The 16,543-nt window shown below is 39.8% G+C and overlaps 1 protein-coding gene across 4 annotated transcripts; it reads left to right on the top strand.

Annotated features, from left to right (window-relative positions):
• The first annotated feature begins 823 nt into the window (after positions 1 to 823).
• TMEM220 (transmembrane protein 220) lies at positions 824 to 16,462 on the top strand. Of its 4 annotated transcripts, none has more exons than XR_004347449.1 (6): positions 824 to 1,042; positions 1,734 to 1,763; positions 5,261 to 5,321; positions 7,209 to 7,332; positions 8,261 to 8,699; positions 14,775 to 14,863. XR_004347449.1 is itself a non-coding variant. In XM_032616293.1 (6 exons), the coding sequence occupies exons 1-6, from the start codon at positions 950 to 952 to the stop codon at positions 14,908 to 14,910; spliced, it is 504 nt and encodes a 167-aa protein (XP_032472184.1). In that variant the 5' UTR covers positions 824 to 949; the 3' UTR covers positions 14,911 to 16,462. The 4 variants fall into 4 exon arrangements, 3 of the variants coding, with proteins under 3 accessions (XP_032472184.1, XP_032472185.1, XP_032472186.1); XM_032616293.1 differs by having other exon boundaries at positions 8,640 to 8,699; positions 14,775 to 16,462; XM_032616294.1 differs by lacking the exon at positions 8,261 to 8,699 and having other exon boundaries at positions 14,775 to 16,462.
• The last annotated feature ends 81 nt before the right edge of the window (positions 16,463 to 16,543 follow it).

A 16,543-nucleotide genomic window follows, 5' to 3' on the forward strand; every position in this document is an offset into this window, starting at 1 on the left:
GAAAAAAATCCTAAAGAGTTTTAGGAGATTTAGCGAAAAGGAGTGGAGCACAGGAGAACAGGCTCATGATTTGAAATGATAAAGACTCTTTAGAACAGCAAAAATGATGAGGCCTATGGATGTGTAAATGAGCCCCGGGAAGAAGTAATCAGAAGGGTAAATTACAAAACAGAAAAAGACCATAAAACAAGTGAGGAGAGAAAAGTGAATATTTCAAGTGTCTTTGGTTCATAAGAAATTCATGAGCAACGCGTGTGGAGAACTTGTTGGTTTTGGTGGTGGGAAAGAATTGTAAATATGTATAATATGTAAATACCTCTGATAATAAAAGCCCATGAAGATAAACGAGGCTGTGTTAAGAAAAGCTGTGAGCTGTATGAGATGCTAATGTAACTGTCGTCACTCTAAGAGATTACCATAATGCTTACAGGGCTTTGAAAGTTTCTGAGCTTTGGAAAGAAATGCATAAACACTAACCAGAAAGCGCGTACGCATACACACGCATACATACACACACACACACACACACACACACACACACACACACGCCTCTATTTTTCTCTTTCCTTCTTTCCTCCCTCCTTCCCTCGCCTTTAATTTCCTCTAATTTTTTTTAAATGTGAAGAAGGCAGCTTTAGTGAAAACTGGCATTGGAGTTGCACCTCTTTGGGTTCAAATGCGACTTCCTGCCCCCAAGGACGAGCTGTGCGACGCTGAACCAGCCTCCCCGGCGCTCTGTCACTCACTCTCCGAGTCTGAGAAATGGGCGGATACCTACGCCTCTCTACATTTGACGAGGAGCGAATGCGGGCCCACAGGAAGGCCCGACGGGCGCCCCTCCCACCCGGGCGCGCGCCGGCCAGTGGCCCCGGGACCGGACGACCGAGGGCCTTCCGGGGATCGGGCCGGGCGGAAGGAGGGGCCGCGGCGTGGACCGCGCTGCCCGACCATGGCGCCTGCGGCCGGGCGCGGGGCGCCGGGCCTGTGGCGCGCCTGCAACTGGCTCATGGGCGCCTTCTTCGCGCTGGCGGCCTTCGTGCAGGTCAGCGCCCCGGGCCGGGCGGCGGGCGGCGGGACCCCGGGCTCCGAGCTCCGCCCCAGGCCCCGTGCGGTGTAGACCGAGCGGCCGGCGGGGTCGCAGGAGCCGGCCCTGTACGGGGAGGGCTGGAGTCAGGGTTGGTGATCCCGGAACCCGCACTCCGGCTCCAGCTGAGACAGGTGTGATCATATGGTCGCGTTTGCTCACATGCTGGAAGGAACTGGTTCGGCGCGTGTCCCTTTGCAGGGACCTGAGCAGAAGCGGCCCTGGCACCTTTCTAAAAAGGCAGCCTGGGGGCGAGGCTGAACTCACGGCCTAGGAGAGGAAGCAGAGCAAAACCCTTTGCAGCTAATTATCCTTCCAAGCCTGCTTTGGGGCCCCTTTGTGATAGCTTTCCTCATTCCTTGAGACTGGAGGGCCCTTAAGATACCCATTCTGGGCTTGGCTCGCCCTTTGCGGACCCCCTGTGCCCTTCTTTACAAATAGGTAGGTGTGGCTGTGTGTTCAAACCAGGTGCTGGGTTCAGCCAGAAGCCCCCCCTGTCACCATCGGCTACACACTATGTCATACTCCTCCTTGTATCCTCGGTCCCTACTGCAGCGTTTAGAAAATGACTGAAATGAATAAAGAGCAGACCAAATGCTGGAATGGAGCATGACAGCATGTCGCTAATGCTGACGTTTTGGCATTCCAGGTAAATGATCCAGATGCAGAAGTGTGGATGGTGAGTAGGAGCTGCCTTCCCACACCTGAAAGAATTGTGGGCCTGCGTGAAACACGCAGGTTTATCTATTTGCCCTCCTCCCTGCTTCGTCTACTTAAAAACTTAGAAATCAAATCCTTAGTAAGTGCTTTTTCCTAAAATATTAGAAGGATCAGATTGAGAAGTCAGAATTTTCCAGATATAGAGGTGCCTTTCAGCAGTATTCCCTTTGAATAAAATGGGCCAACTGAGGACACTTTTCTGAAGACACAGAACAGACCTCTCAAGGTTAAGTGAACCAATCCTCATGAATTTCTATCCAGAAACTCCAACAAACATTTGACGAGAAAATGGCAGGCTTAAGGTATGTGGTTCTGCTAATTCAGTGAGTTACATTCATAAAAAGTAATTAAAGCCCATAAAACCTACAGTATACATTGAACCAATGCTCTGATTGAATCATTTAGAGGAGGGGGAGTTCATTCCACACATTTTTGGAAATATCTAAATTTTGGTTCTTTCAATACAGATATACAATACTGTACAATGTCACTGATGAGATGATTTTAGGCTTTGGAATAATGTTGACTGTGTATAGAGTAACAACAAGTGAAAGCATTTGGAATTATATATAATGTAATCTATTTTATATATATATATATATGGTTATAAATATAACCACATTCTGATATTCTTACTGTCCAGATTCACATGCCCCTGCCTCTTCCTCAGCACTATGATCCATATCCTTAGTTCCAAATGTTATTTCTCCTGCAGTTCCAAATATCCAGCTTAATGCCGAATTTCCAAACGACTGCTACATCTGTCCACCTGTACGTTACAGTGGCTCCTCAGATACACACAAGGTCCTACCCAGCATCTTTCCCTCCAATGCCCACTCTTCCTTCTGACTCACCATTTCTGTTATCAGCAGTCATTCTGAGTCATCCTTGCTCAAAACCTCAGCCATCTCTAACATCTCTGTTTCTTACCACTGTCTTTGAGATCCCCTCAGAAAACAAAGAACAAAGCAATTCAACAAAAAACAACGTAGGTCTAATTGCTTATCTGTACGGTATCGGCACATTTTACCCTTCACCTCATGCTTGGATGATGTAATATGAATAATAATAAACACCAGGCCCCCAAAGACATCCTCCCTCACCCCCAGTTTAGCCCTCCATTCCTCCCACATGGACCCTTGTGGGTCCTTCCTAACTCTTCGAGCTGCCTCTAATATCTTCCATTCCTATAATACTCCCCATATATTGCTTCCTGCTTCAAAAACTTTTGTCATTTCCCAAAATGTCTAAGTTGAAACTCCCAACTTGGCATTCCAGGCCCACCACAATACGGCCCTAACCCACCTTCCCAACTTGGTCTGGGAAGCCCAGTCCACTTCTTGCCTTGCCCTGAGAATTCCTGTATGTCAGACTCTACTCAAGCTTCCAGGTCTATCTCAAATGCTATCTCACCTGCAAAATCTCTCTGCCTCTTTCCCATAAGTTCCAACCATCCTTCCTTTGAACCTTTACTGTACCACTAACTCATTCTGCTTTGCATTAGAGTTGGCTCTGTATATGCCAGCTCCCAGGGATCACAGGCCAGTTCCCTCTTCTTGGTGGTCCTTAGGCAACCTAGCATAGAATCTTTCTATGGCAGTTCTTCCCATACTGATTCTTGAGTGAATAAAACAATAAAGGCACAGATGAATCAATTATATGTTACCGGGCATTGGGGGCTGTACTGTACCTGACTGATTTCCATGTTCCCTACCACATCTTGCTTATGGAGGATACTTGTATCAGGATGCATACAGGAGCAAATAATAGAAAATATGACTAGCATCAGGTTATAAAAATACAGACCACCTCACAAGAAGTCTAGAGGCAGGTGCTTAATGGTCAACAGTGTCATCAAGGACCTGGGCTTTCTGTCTTGCTTCTCTGCCAATCCTCAATGGGTAGGTGGTATGTCCTCTCATGTTTACAGAATGGCTGCTGCAGCTCCAAACATCTCATGCCCAGACGAGAGCATCCCAAGTAGGAAGAAACAAGGCAGGAGGCAAAACCAGTTTTCCTCCTGTGCTTTTCTCCCTTTCATCAGGGAGGAAATGTTTCCCAAGAAGCCCCTAACATGGCTTATGGTCTAGGATCCATTCTGCTTGGTGAGCACTCATACATAAGTGCTCAGACCCCTTAATCTATTAATCACAGATATGTGATACATTTGAATGCACATTTAAAAATCTCTGCCAAACATTTCTTATGGAGAGCACAATTAAATACTGCATGATGTGTATGTGTTTAACTTCTCTCTGTCTGTCTCGATGTCTCTGTTTCTCTCTCCCTCAGTAGCTAAGTCATGTAGCTCTTCACTAGGGGGAAACTAACCCCTTACTGCTCTAAAAGTGGCCCTGGAACAACAGCCCCAGTATCCCCTGGGTGCTTGTTAGAAAAGCAGAATCTAGGGCCCTACCCCAGACCTCTGGGATCAGATCTGCATTTTAGTAAGATCTTCAGGTAATTCATATGCACACTAAAGTTTGGTCTAACCCTCGGCAGCGTGACTGTCCTTGCAAATGCTGATACTGGCTGATATTCTAGTCATCGTTTGGGATGGAGTAGGAAGGATGAACATGGTCTGTAATCCAGATGCTTTCTCTCCCCAGGGTCAAGACAGACATGTTTTCATAGTGACAGCAAATCACTTAAAATGTTCAGCTCTGACAACTTCCTTATAAACTAAAGGTTTCTAACTAAGCATCACAGTTGATGTTAAGCAGCTACATCTCTGGGGAGGCCCCATGCTTCTTATAAACCTACCACCCCCCTACTTGCCCTCTGCCCACACCACACAAGAAATAGGTTTTTCCAGAATCTGCCTGCTTGCCATGAATGAGGCTTGGAAATAGGGCCTCTTCAGGGCCAGCCTTCCCAACTCCAAACCAACTTACAACAGTTTCCAAAATGAAGGGCCTGATCTTATTGGGCACATCTGATCTGTACACTGTCAGTAACCTTTATGTGGTCTCACTCGCAGAGATGGAATATGGGGCTGGATGGTCCATGGACCTAGACCCAGCAGGGCCATGTGGCTAATTATGGCTGCCCCTGCCCTGCTTTTCTAAGAGCATTTTTTGAAAAGTAGGGAAAGGCCATTTAGGCATGGATGTTGCTTGGGAGAGATCAGGAGGTCACTGTGTCTTGAGACCAAAACTCTGCTCAATGCTAGAGCTTGAAGATGGAGAAATCTTTCCTGGAATAGCCTACAGTCTAGGAGGAAGGCAGATAGAATTACAGCCTGACACGGTAAATGCCATAAGGCAGAGGTCACCACTTCCTCAGCTGCTACTGAAAGCTAGAGGTAAGTCACGGAGTGTGGTGGCCACTGCTGTCATCTTTCTTTACTCCCTACACATCTCTGAACACCTCCTATACTGGGCATCCTTCTTTTTTTTTTTCCTCTTTTTGGGCATCCTTCTTAACCCATGTAATTTCCTCTTTTTCTGCTAACAGGTTGTGTATACAGTTCCTGCCGGTCTGACCCTGCTTGTTGGACTTAACCCTCTTGTCACAGGTATGAACCTTGGATTCTGAATGGAGATACAGCAAATCTGATTTCCTTTCAATGACGAGAGTCTATCTGCCAACCCCCAGGAGAAAACTGGAACTCTCCATGTCTCTCTTCTCCCTTCTGATCATAAGAGGAGGTGAATTCTAATCTAGATCGTCCTCACCCATCTTCAGGAAAACTTGATAAGGCCGTGCCATACTAAGACAGTCTTTATCAATTTGGAACCCAAGATCTCATACTGATGTGGTACAGCAGTTATGCCGTTTAGCCCCTGAGAGAGAAGGGCTTCAGTCACCGCGTTGACTTCTTAAGCCACCAAGCTAATGGAAGATGGGCAACAATCAAACTGCTAACCTTGTCTCCATACTTAGTGGTGCATCGTTGTCTATTATGCATTTACTCTATACAGTTCTTCTCCCAGTACGACTCCCAGTAGTCATTTTCTGATTTTGAATTCATTTAACGCCTATGGATCTGAACTGCTACTTTTGTAGAGAAACTGTCTATAATGTCTATAACAAATCTTTAGATTTTTCACTGATACATGTTGCTCTCTCTGATCTCCTTATGTACCATCACAGTAACTCCAGCAATTTCTTGCACACTTTTATATATGTTTCCTCCATCTAGGCTGTAAGCCCCTTGAAAGGATCATGTCTAACCCATCTTTGCCCAAGTCTAGCTTAAACATGGCCAGGAATATGGCAGGTACCTAATGTTTGTTGAGTCAGTGAATGGCTCTAACACAGAGGCTTTATCATATGTTTGTTTTGTAACCTGCTCCTTGGATTCCTTACATGTATATCCCAGGTGAGTATACACATAAAAAATTCACTTAAAATAGCGGTTTGCATTGCCCACAGGCCACCTACCTCAGTTAGGGGCAAAATGTAGCTGCTTCACCTTTTATGGCCCTAAAAACTCAGTAAACCTTAGTTGGACAGTTTCATTCTATGAAACAGTGTCTTAGAGCAGAAAAAAAAATTTTTTTTACATTGTTTACTAACATTCTCTTATTAATGGGGAATGTTAGTCCGGCAGGTTATTTGTCACTTTCTTTAAATCAGCTTCTACTAGTGGGGCTTGAAAATTCTCAGGGCCTTAGAATAAAGACTAATGATTCCCACCTGGGTGGGGAAAGCTCTCATCCCCCAGATGCTCGGGCTTCTTGTACAAGGCCCCTAGATCTCTGTTTACATCTTCAAGGAGTATCAGTTAGGACTCCATTAGTTGCAAGCAAGGAAAAAACAACTCAAATGGCCTATAAGACGAAGGGAGATGTACTGGGATCCTTTACTGAAAAGGCTGGGGTGGTGCTGGCTTCAGGCGCTGGTGGCAGCTCAGAACTTAAATTTGTCTGCAGTCTTAGTTCCACATCCACTGCACTTCAGCCCTGGGCTCCACGTGGTAGCCCTGCCACACAAAGGTCACAGCTTCACCATGCTGGGTCCAACAGAATCTAGAAGCCACTTCCCTGATAGCTCCACAAAAGCTCAGAATGGAGTTGTTGGCCCTGATTCGTTATCTGTTCATCCTGAGACAAATTACTGTCACTGAGGGGGTGGAATACATTGATTGACCTCGCTAAGGTCCAGTTGTCTGGGACACATAGACCAGGAGTGTGGGAAGGGTGGATCCCCAGAAAAAATAAGGGTCGTCATCATAGGAAGGGGAGATGCTGGACAAAATAATAAATGTCCACTTAAGTTTATAAATACTGTTTTAACCTCTGTTTTAACCTTTTGATTTGAGGGCAAATCGAAAAAAAAAAAACCCCAGCCTTTTCTGAATGCTTTACTTGAAGGCAGATTATGGCAAAGCAATACAAAGAGACCATTTTTCTCTGGGATGTGATTCCACGATTAACAGCACCAGGATATCTGTTTTTAGGTAACTTTATTTGGAAGAGTGTCTCTGCAATACACATATTCTTCTGTATCGTGTGGGCTGTCGGCTTGGCATACAACCTCTTGCTTCATACAAAACAGAACATCTTGCATGAGGAAGAAGGCAGGTGAGCAGTGATTTTTTGCTCTTTGGAAGGGGTGGGGAAGAACTGAGAAATCTGTTCCTTTACAACACCTTATCTGTGCGTGATGATGATTTAATTCCCCCAACACCATAAGGAGCAGGGAAGATATTATCTCCTTTATAAGCTGAAGAAACTGAGGAAATGATAGAGCCAGGATTCAAAGCCAGCACTGCCTACCAAACCTGTGATCACTGCTACACGTTGCATTATATTATCATCGGGCAGTTGGACCCTGACCCCCTTGTAACGAGCAAGGATCGCGTACAGTAACATTCAGTCCAGTCTAATGAGGTAAAAACTCCAACAGCCTTCGGATTCAGTCCTGGTTCAAGCCAGAATCTTATTTACACGTGTGATCAGCCCCATCAGAGGTCAGCCTCTGCCAGCCTTGCCCTTATATATCTCATGTCCTCTCCTCCTTTTGTCACCACCATTGGCTCTTGTTTTATCACCTCCTCCTTTGCTTCCTCCCACCCTTGACTCCCTGGTCTCACGAATAGCCCCCCTCCTTTCCTTTCTATCCCACTGGTAACATCTGCCAACACCAAAATTGAGAGACCTGTAGCTTAAGTCCCACTGGTGAGGTGCTGCTACATTATAGGCCCTAATCTTTGGAAAACTAGATCAGGTTGGGTCAGTTGATGGGAATGTGGACCAAATGGTTTCAATCACCTCCACCAACCTGAAGCCCATGAGGCACAGTGAAATCAAAGTGGGGGCTTCTGGCCCAAATACTATTATTTTCTACGCTATGTAAAAGATACAACCTTTTAACACATATTTCTAGAAGCATATACCCACCCCAAAATCATTAGACTCACACTACAAGTCATTCCACTCCACTAAGACGTGACCCAATCTCCTGCAATCTGTGCTTAAATTACTGATTTGAGCTCAACCTGCCTAACAGTGACCCCTCTAACACAATGTGAAAAGAGTGCCTGATCAAATCTGGGATTGTCTTCTTGGTTGTGGTATTCCTCCCCGTGACATGAAGTAAGTGATTTATATATGTTTTTGTTTGTTTTTTGTTTGTTGTTTCTCTGTTCACCTATAAATTGGGGAACAGTCATGAAGTTCTTATCTGCCTCATAAGATGAAATTTATTTTCATATAGGGCTTTAAAAGGTCTGAAAAAAGTAATTTATGAGTCATGGTTAGACTTGAAAATATTTTGTAGATGCTATATATCTTGGAGGAAGTCATCAGACAATCAGCAGAATCAAGTGTCAGGGAGAAAATGACACTTCGCAGCCACTTCAAAATATGAAATCTATGCTATTTTATAGGGAGCTCTTTGGTCTGGTGATTATCACAGCATGGCTGAGCCTGTGCCACAGCTCATCAAAGTAAGTTTTCAACTCAACTGTTAAAATCAGATGCGTTTAAGGCTGGTCAGATCAAGTCGGTAAGTGAGAATATTGACACAACTGGAAACAGGAATCTTTTGAGAGAAATCTTTCCTTTTCGCAAGGGAGGCTAACAAGAGTCGGTTCAGTGTTTCATGATCATTCATACTTTTATGAATATCACAGTTTCCTGTGTCATCACAGGTAGTTGCCAGTCTATTCTCCAGAGAGAAGGAAAGTGATCTCAAAAGGATGCTTGGATATTTAGGGAAAAGTGAATAGCAAACAAAATATAAAACTGTGGGTACATGTAAGTGAATATTAACTTTATAAAACAATAATAGAAAAATAAAAAATACATGACAACCTTAGCATATAAGCTGGAAGGGTATAAACGGGGCTAAAGTGTTCTAAGGTCCTTGAATTATCCGGGAAGGGTAAAAGTATCAATTTATATTAGATTTTGATAAGTCAAGGATTCATGTGGTAATCCTTAGGGTAACCACTGAAAGAAAAGGAGTACAGAAGGCAGGAAAGGAGAAGAGAAAAAGAACAGATGGGGAAAATAAGAAGCAGATGTTAAGACAGAGAATTAAACTCAAATATATGAGAAACTACATTAAATGTAATTGTTCCAAATATTCCAATAAAGATTTTCAAAATGGATAAAAGATTTAAAAACTAAACACTGCTTACAAAAGAGAACACAAATATACAGAAACAGAAACACTGAAAGTCAAAAGATAGAAAAAACATACTATACAAGCACCAATAAAACGGAAGCCAGTATAGATGTTTAATTTTAAAAAGTAGATTTTAAGGTCAGCATTAGAAAAAAGGAGGACTTTTTGGCAATTAAAAAAAATTCTGCTTTAATTTTTTATTTTGAAATATTCAAACACATTCAAAAGCAGAGAGACTAATATAATGAATCAGATGTACTCATCACCTAGCTCCAACAACTATCATTATATATCCAATCTTGTATCATCTATCACTGTCCTGATTATTCTGAAATAAATCTCAAACAACATGTTGTTTTATGTTTTATATATTTCAGTATGTATCTCTAAAAGATAAGCACTTAAAAAATAACCACTCTACCATCATCACACACAAAAAGTAAAACAGTAATTCCTCAGTATTATGAGTTTTCCAGCCAATGTTTATATTTTCACAACTGTATTATAAATGCTTGTTCCTCTGTGCTTCATGTTTCCTATAAATTGGTGGTAAGATCTAGAAACTTGGCCAGATTCTGGTCGTCTTCTTCTTCTCCTCCTTCTCCTTCGTCGTCTTCTTACCATCATCATCACTAAGCAAGACCACTTCATGGGTGTTATGCACTTCCATCATAATGTGCATAACACCTAGCTGTTTCTCTTTAATGTTAATATAAAATCTTTGATGATCACTGCCTAAATCCACTAATTCATTTGAGTTGCAAAATGGTCATAATCTAAGTATACCATTCCTTGATTATTATCTGGAAAACTTCCACTTATCAATTCTTGGACTACTCAGACACAGATCATAAGAGGAAAAGGAGTTGACTCTCTTAATTTACCAGTTATTTATTTATGGCTGTGTTGGGTCTTCGTTTCTGTGCAAGGGCTTTCTCTAGTTGTGGCAAGTGGGGACCACTCTTCATCGCGGTGCACGGGCCTCTCACTACTGCGGTCTCTCTTGTTGCGGAGCACAGGCTCCAGACGTGCAGGCTCAGTAGTTGTGGCTCACGGGCCTAGTTGCTCCGCAGCATGTGGGATCTTCCCAGACCAGGGCTCGAACCCGTGTCCCCTGCATTGGCAGGCAGATTCTCAACCACTGTGCCACCAGGGAAGCCCCTGTATTTACTTTTAATCATGTCAAAAAATCTCTAGTCTCAGTGACCTCAACATAACTCATCTGACTCATCCCACAATACAAACACAATCTCAGAATAACAATATAATTACTGAAAATAGGTATTTTGTGTTGCTGTTTCTAGGGAACATCTCTCTAAGGGATGTACATTCAAATTACTTGGAATAGTAACTCTGTGTGCTAATCCCACCAAGTGAATAGACAGTTAAGTTCATTTATCTCATTTTACTTTCAATTTCTAGGGATACTTTATTAAAAATATATTAATTTTGTTTTATAATTATATAAAACATCTACGTGGTTCCAAAGTCAAATCTACAAGACAGAGTACATTCAAAGAACTCTAACTTCTCTATCTCCCAACCCTATGTCCTCCCTTTCTCTATAGGTGAAACTTTTTTTTTTTTGCGGTACGCGGGCCTCTCACTGTTGTGGCCTCTCCCACTGCGGAGCACAGGCTCCGGACGCACAGGCTCCGGACGCACAGGCTCCGAACGCACAGGCTCAGCGGCCATGGCTCACGGGCCCAGCCGCTCCGCGGCATGCAGGATCCTCCCGGACCGGGGCACGAACCCGCGTCCCCTGCATCGGCAGGCGGACTCTCAACCACTGCACCACCAGGGAAGCCCCCTTCCATGGTTTCTTAATGGAGCAAATACGTACATTCATTGGTATTCCTGCTTGTCTTAGATAAGTGGTAGCATATTATACACAATTGTGTTCTTGATTTCCCCTTACTACATCCTGGAGATCACCTTGCGGTATATAAAGACTTTCCTTATTCTGCTGATAGGTCCAGAGTATATTCATCCAGTCCTCTACTGTTAGGTTGTATCCAAACTTTTGTGATTCAAAATAGTGCCAACAAAGTGTATTGTCAAATTTTTGAATTTTTACTAATTGGATAGTTGAGAAATGGGTAGTTTTCATTTGTATTTCTCGTATTAGGAGCAAAGGTAAGCATATTTTCATATGATTAAGAGCCATTTACATTTTTTTTTTCTATAAATATTGGTTAATCTCTGAGAGTATAGGTTTAACCAATTTCTAAGGTTGTTGGTCTTCTCTACTTTTAGAAGCTCTTTACATACTAGGGCTATTAACCCTCTGTCTGTGATATAATCTGAAAAATTTATTTTGCAGTTTCTTATTGTCCTTTTACTTTGCTTATGCAAAGTACACTTTGCCATGAACAAAAAATTTTTTTTAATGTGACCAAATTTATCGGTCCATTCCCTTATTGCTTCTGGATCTGGAGTCATAGTTAGGTAAACTTTCCTTCCTCTCAGGTTGTAAGTAACTTACCTAAGTTTTCTTCTAATACATGTATGGTTTCATTTTTACATTTAAATCTTTGACCGATTTAGAGTTTATCCTAGTGTAACAGCAAAAAGAACGGATCCAATATTATCTTTTTCCTTTTTGGCTCTCTGGTGATCTCAACACCACTTATTAAAAAGCATACATAACTAATAACATAGCCTCAAAATAGATAAAAAGAAATGGACAGAACGAAAAAGAAAAACTAAAAAATTGACAATCATTTTGGGAGACTTTAATACACTTCTTTCAGTTACTAACAGAACAAGAAGATTTAAAAAATCAATAAAGATATAGAAAATTTGAGCTACACAATAAGAAACTTGACCTAAAGGACATATATAGAATACCAGCACCAAGAATGGCAGAATTCACTTTTTTTTTTCAAGTAAACGTTGAATATTTGCAAAAAGACTTTATGTTGAGCCATGAAATAAGTTCCAACAAATTTCAAAGAACTGAAATCTTATGGAGTACGTTCTTTGACCACAGTGCAACTAAGCTAGAAATCATTAACAAAAATAATAATCAGACAACCACTGTATGTTTGGAAATTAGGAAATACATTTCCAAATAACATTTGGAACACATCACAATGAAAATTAGAAAATATTTTGGACTGAATGATAAGAAGACGACTACATATTAAAATTTGTGGGATGTGGGTAAAACGCATGCTTAGAGGGAAATTTATAGCATTAAATACATATATTAAAACAAAACAAAACAAAAACTAGGCAGGCTGAAAGTCAATGAGGTAAGCTTCGAAGAAGTTAGGAACTCTCCAGTTCAAGAAGTTAGTAAAAGAACAGTAAATTAAGCCCAAAGAAACAAGAAAATAAATATAAAAGCAGAAACCAATGAAAGGAAAAAATCAACATTAAAAAATAAAGGAGTAAGAGGGACAAATATTCATTCTCTGAAATGATTAATAACACTGATGAACCCTGGCAAGGCTAAAAAGGGAAAAATAATTAGAGTGAGAGCAAGGAAAGGAAGGCACAAAAATAACTAATTTCGGATGAAAAAGACAAAGATATTTGCCCATGGAGCAGACACTGCAAAAATCATAAGAGGATATTATGAACAACTTTTTCCCAATAAATTTGAAAATGTAGATGAAATGGACAAATTCCTTGAAAGATACAATTTACCAGAACTGACACAAGAAGAAATACTCAGAACGGTCTCATAACTATTAAAGAAATTGAGGGTATAATATAAACTTTTCCTAAAAGAAAACTCTAGACCATATGGCATAACTGCAGAATTCTACCTAACATTTAAGGAAGGAATAATGCCAACCTTCAACAGACTCTTCCAGAGAACAGAAAAAGAAGAAACATTTTCCAGTTTATTTTATGAGGGCAGAAAAATCTGGACACCAAAAGTTGACAAGAACATTACCCACCCACCCCCACCAAAAAAAAAAAAAAAAGAAAGAAAGAAAAAGGAAGTTACACAGCAATCTCACTCATGACCACAGATGGAAAAACCCTAAACAAAATATTAGCAAAAAATAAAAAACATTAGCAAATCAAGTCCTGCAATTCATGACCCAGCCACCAAGTTGTGTTTATTCTAGGAATACAGTTAGTTTAACATTTGGAAACCAACCAGTGTTTTTCACTACATTAACAGAATGAAAGAAGAAAATAAACTATCTTCTCAGCCTATACAAAAAGAGCATTTGATAAAATTCAACATCCATTCATGATAAAAGCTCATAAAAATTGATTTAAAAAGGAACTTACCCTGTTAAAGGGTATCTATACCACAGCATAATACTTAATGGTGAGCAGCTGAAAACTTTTCCTCTGAGGTCAGGAATGAGAAGTAGCCACTGTTGCCACTAGTTCTACTCAACACTGTTCTATCTCTTGTCCTAGCCAGTACAGTAAGGCGAGAAAAAGAAATAAAAGCCCCCAAGGATTGGAAAGGCAAAATTAAATTTTCCTTATTCACAGATGACAAAATCACATATGCAGAAAATTTCTAAACATCTAAAAAGTTATTCAAATAAGTGAGTTTAGCATGATGGCTGGATACTAGGTCAATATACTAAAATCAACTATTTTTATCAGAAAGTAACAGAAAATGATAAAAACAAAAAGTTACCATTTATAGCATCAAAAAATCAACTCCCCAGGAATAAATCTAGCAGAGATGTGCAAAATCTCTGCATACAAAACTATAAAACATTATGGGAGAAATTAAAGACCTCAATATTAAAATAAAGAACACCTAAATAATTATCCTATGGCAGTATAAGATAAACCCATACTGGAAAAATAAATGAATGAAACAATAGAATCTAGAAACAGATCCATATATATATATATATATATATATATATATATGTGTGTGTATGTATGTATGTATGTATGTATATGGCCTTCACTTAGGACAATGGTGGCACTCCAGGGTAGCAAAGGAAGGCAATCTTTTCAATAAATAGTGCTGGAGCAATTGAATATCCGTATGGAAAAAAGTGAAACAACCCCTACACCTTAAAACTTTCATAATAATCAATTCTAGGTGGATTATAGATCTAATGTGAAAAGCAAAACAATAAAAGTTTTAGAGAAGATAATCTAGTATCCTTAAGACCTTGGGGAAGAAAAGTTTTCTTAAACAGGACACAAAAATCATTATGTAAAGATCCATTTTAACATTGCTTTATCAATGACCTTCAACTGAGGTCACTGAAATGCAGAATTATATTTCTTATATAATTCTTATATGAAATATAAGAATTATATTTCAATTTAAAAAAACCGTACAAAAATGTAATGATGTGTTTTAGTAAAATCAATCTTCATATTCGTTACCAAAGCAATTCATAATTTTTAGTGGATTGTTATTTATAAAAATTTTTGTGTGTCTTTATAGGAATCCAGTTGGTGGAAGAATTCAGTTGGCTATTGCTATCACAGTTGCTCTTTTCCCATTTATCTTATGGGTCTATGTATATATAAACAAGGAGATGCGGTCCTCCTGGCCAACTCACTGCAAGACAGTAATTTAAATGAAGAATCCTGTTCTTAAAATGAGAGTTTACAATTTTTTGTAAACATGATTGTAACATGCCAGTTTCCTGGGAATTTATTTCAGGTAATTTGAGTTAATACTAGAGATGATTTTTTTTAAAAATCCTAAGTTAGGCTGCCTACAACACAGGACTGGAAGGGACTAGTAAGAGAAGGAGTCTGACATTCTGTTGTGTCACAGTGTAGTGGAAAAGGCAAAACACAAAAGTTCAGAAATATGAATTCTAACTCAGCTACGTCACTATCCATGTGACTTGGGCAAATGTGTAAACTCCCATGGATAATTCTTTATCTATAAAATAGGGTTACTACCAGACCTCCTACTTATTTATATAGTTGCAAGGTTTATAACCGAGATAATATGAGAGCATTCAAAATATAAAGAGTTGACGAAGGGCTGCACCTGATAACATAGAGGGAAGCAGGGTTTGGATAATGATAGAAAGAGTTCAGGAGAGGGCTGTACCCCTGAACTAACCTCCATATACTGAACTGGTACAGTGCCATGAATTAAATGAGGACTCAACCAAGTGAACAAGCATGTCTTGGAAAGAAAGTTAGCTAGAATAAAGGAATGTGGGACCAAAAAGAAGGAGAGAGAGAATATTAATTACATTTTAAATGAAAAATAAGACCAAAATCTAGACACATATTTTTAATGTCAAAAGTAGACCTGGAGAGAAGACCATTTCAGAGCTGTACAGTCTGGTGGCCACTAGCTGCATGTTGTATTGAGCGCTTGAAATGTACACTGAAGAAGTTTGAATTTTTTCATTTTTATTTAAAAACATCAATTCAGTTATGAGAAAACTTATAAGTGTGTTTGGAACACTTGTTTTAAGTATGTTTGGAACAACTTGGATATGTGAATCTACTTCTTCAGCTGCAAATTTTATATCTAAATACGGACCAAGTATTTCCAATGAAAATTTAGTGTCCAAATGGATGGATTATAAGTATAAAATATACACTAGATTTTACAGACTTAGTATAAAAAAGAATGTAAAATATTTTTATATTGATTACATGTTAAAATAATATGTTAGATGTATTGGGGTAAATAAAATACATAATTAAAATTAATTTTATCTATTTCTATTTACTTTTTAAAATGTGACTGCTAAAATATTTCAAATTACTTATGTGGCTCACATTATATTTCTGTTGGTCAGTGCTGTCTTAGAGCATCTGGACGGCAACTCTTACATATGCTAGCATCAAACTCCATAGTGGAGACAGTTTCATGAGATTTAGGAAATATTTGACTCAAAAAGTATTAGTAGAGTGAAAATGAGTCTGGTAGTTTGCCTATTTTTATAGACTTTAATACGATATTAAGTATTTTATAAATATTTGTTAAAGGAGATAGGCATGTTTTTTGTTTTACATAATGGCCACTGGATAGTCAGAAATTCTCTATCAAGATTTAGAGGGTAAAGGAAAAAAAATCTAGTTGATATTAAAGCAATTAAAGTAAAACTTATTTTAAGGGTCAGTGAAATACAAATAAAGGATTTCAGTTTTCTGGTATATTTATGGTTTTTATACCTCCGTTAGCATAACTATTAGTCAGACATGAAGAAACAGATTTATTTCCAAATTCTATATAGG

Source organism: Phocoena sinus, chromosome 20, assembly GCF_008692025.1.
Source record: "Phocoena sinus isolate mPhoSin1 chromosome 20, mPhoSin1.pri, whole genome shotgun sequence".
Classification (NCBI taxonomy): domain Eukaryota; kingdom Metazoa; phylum Chordata; class Mammalia; order Artiodactyla; family Phocoenidae; genus Phocoena; species Phocoena sinus.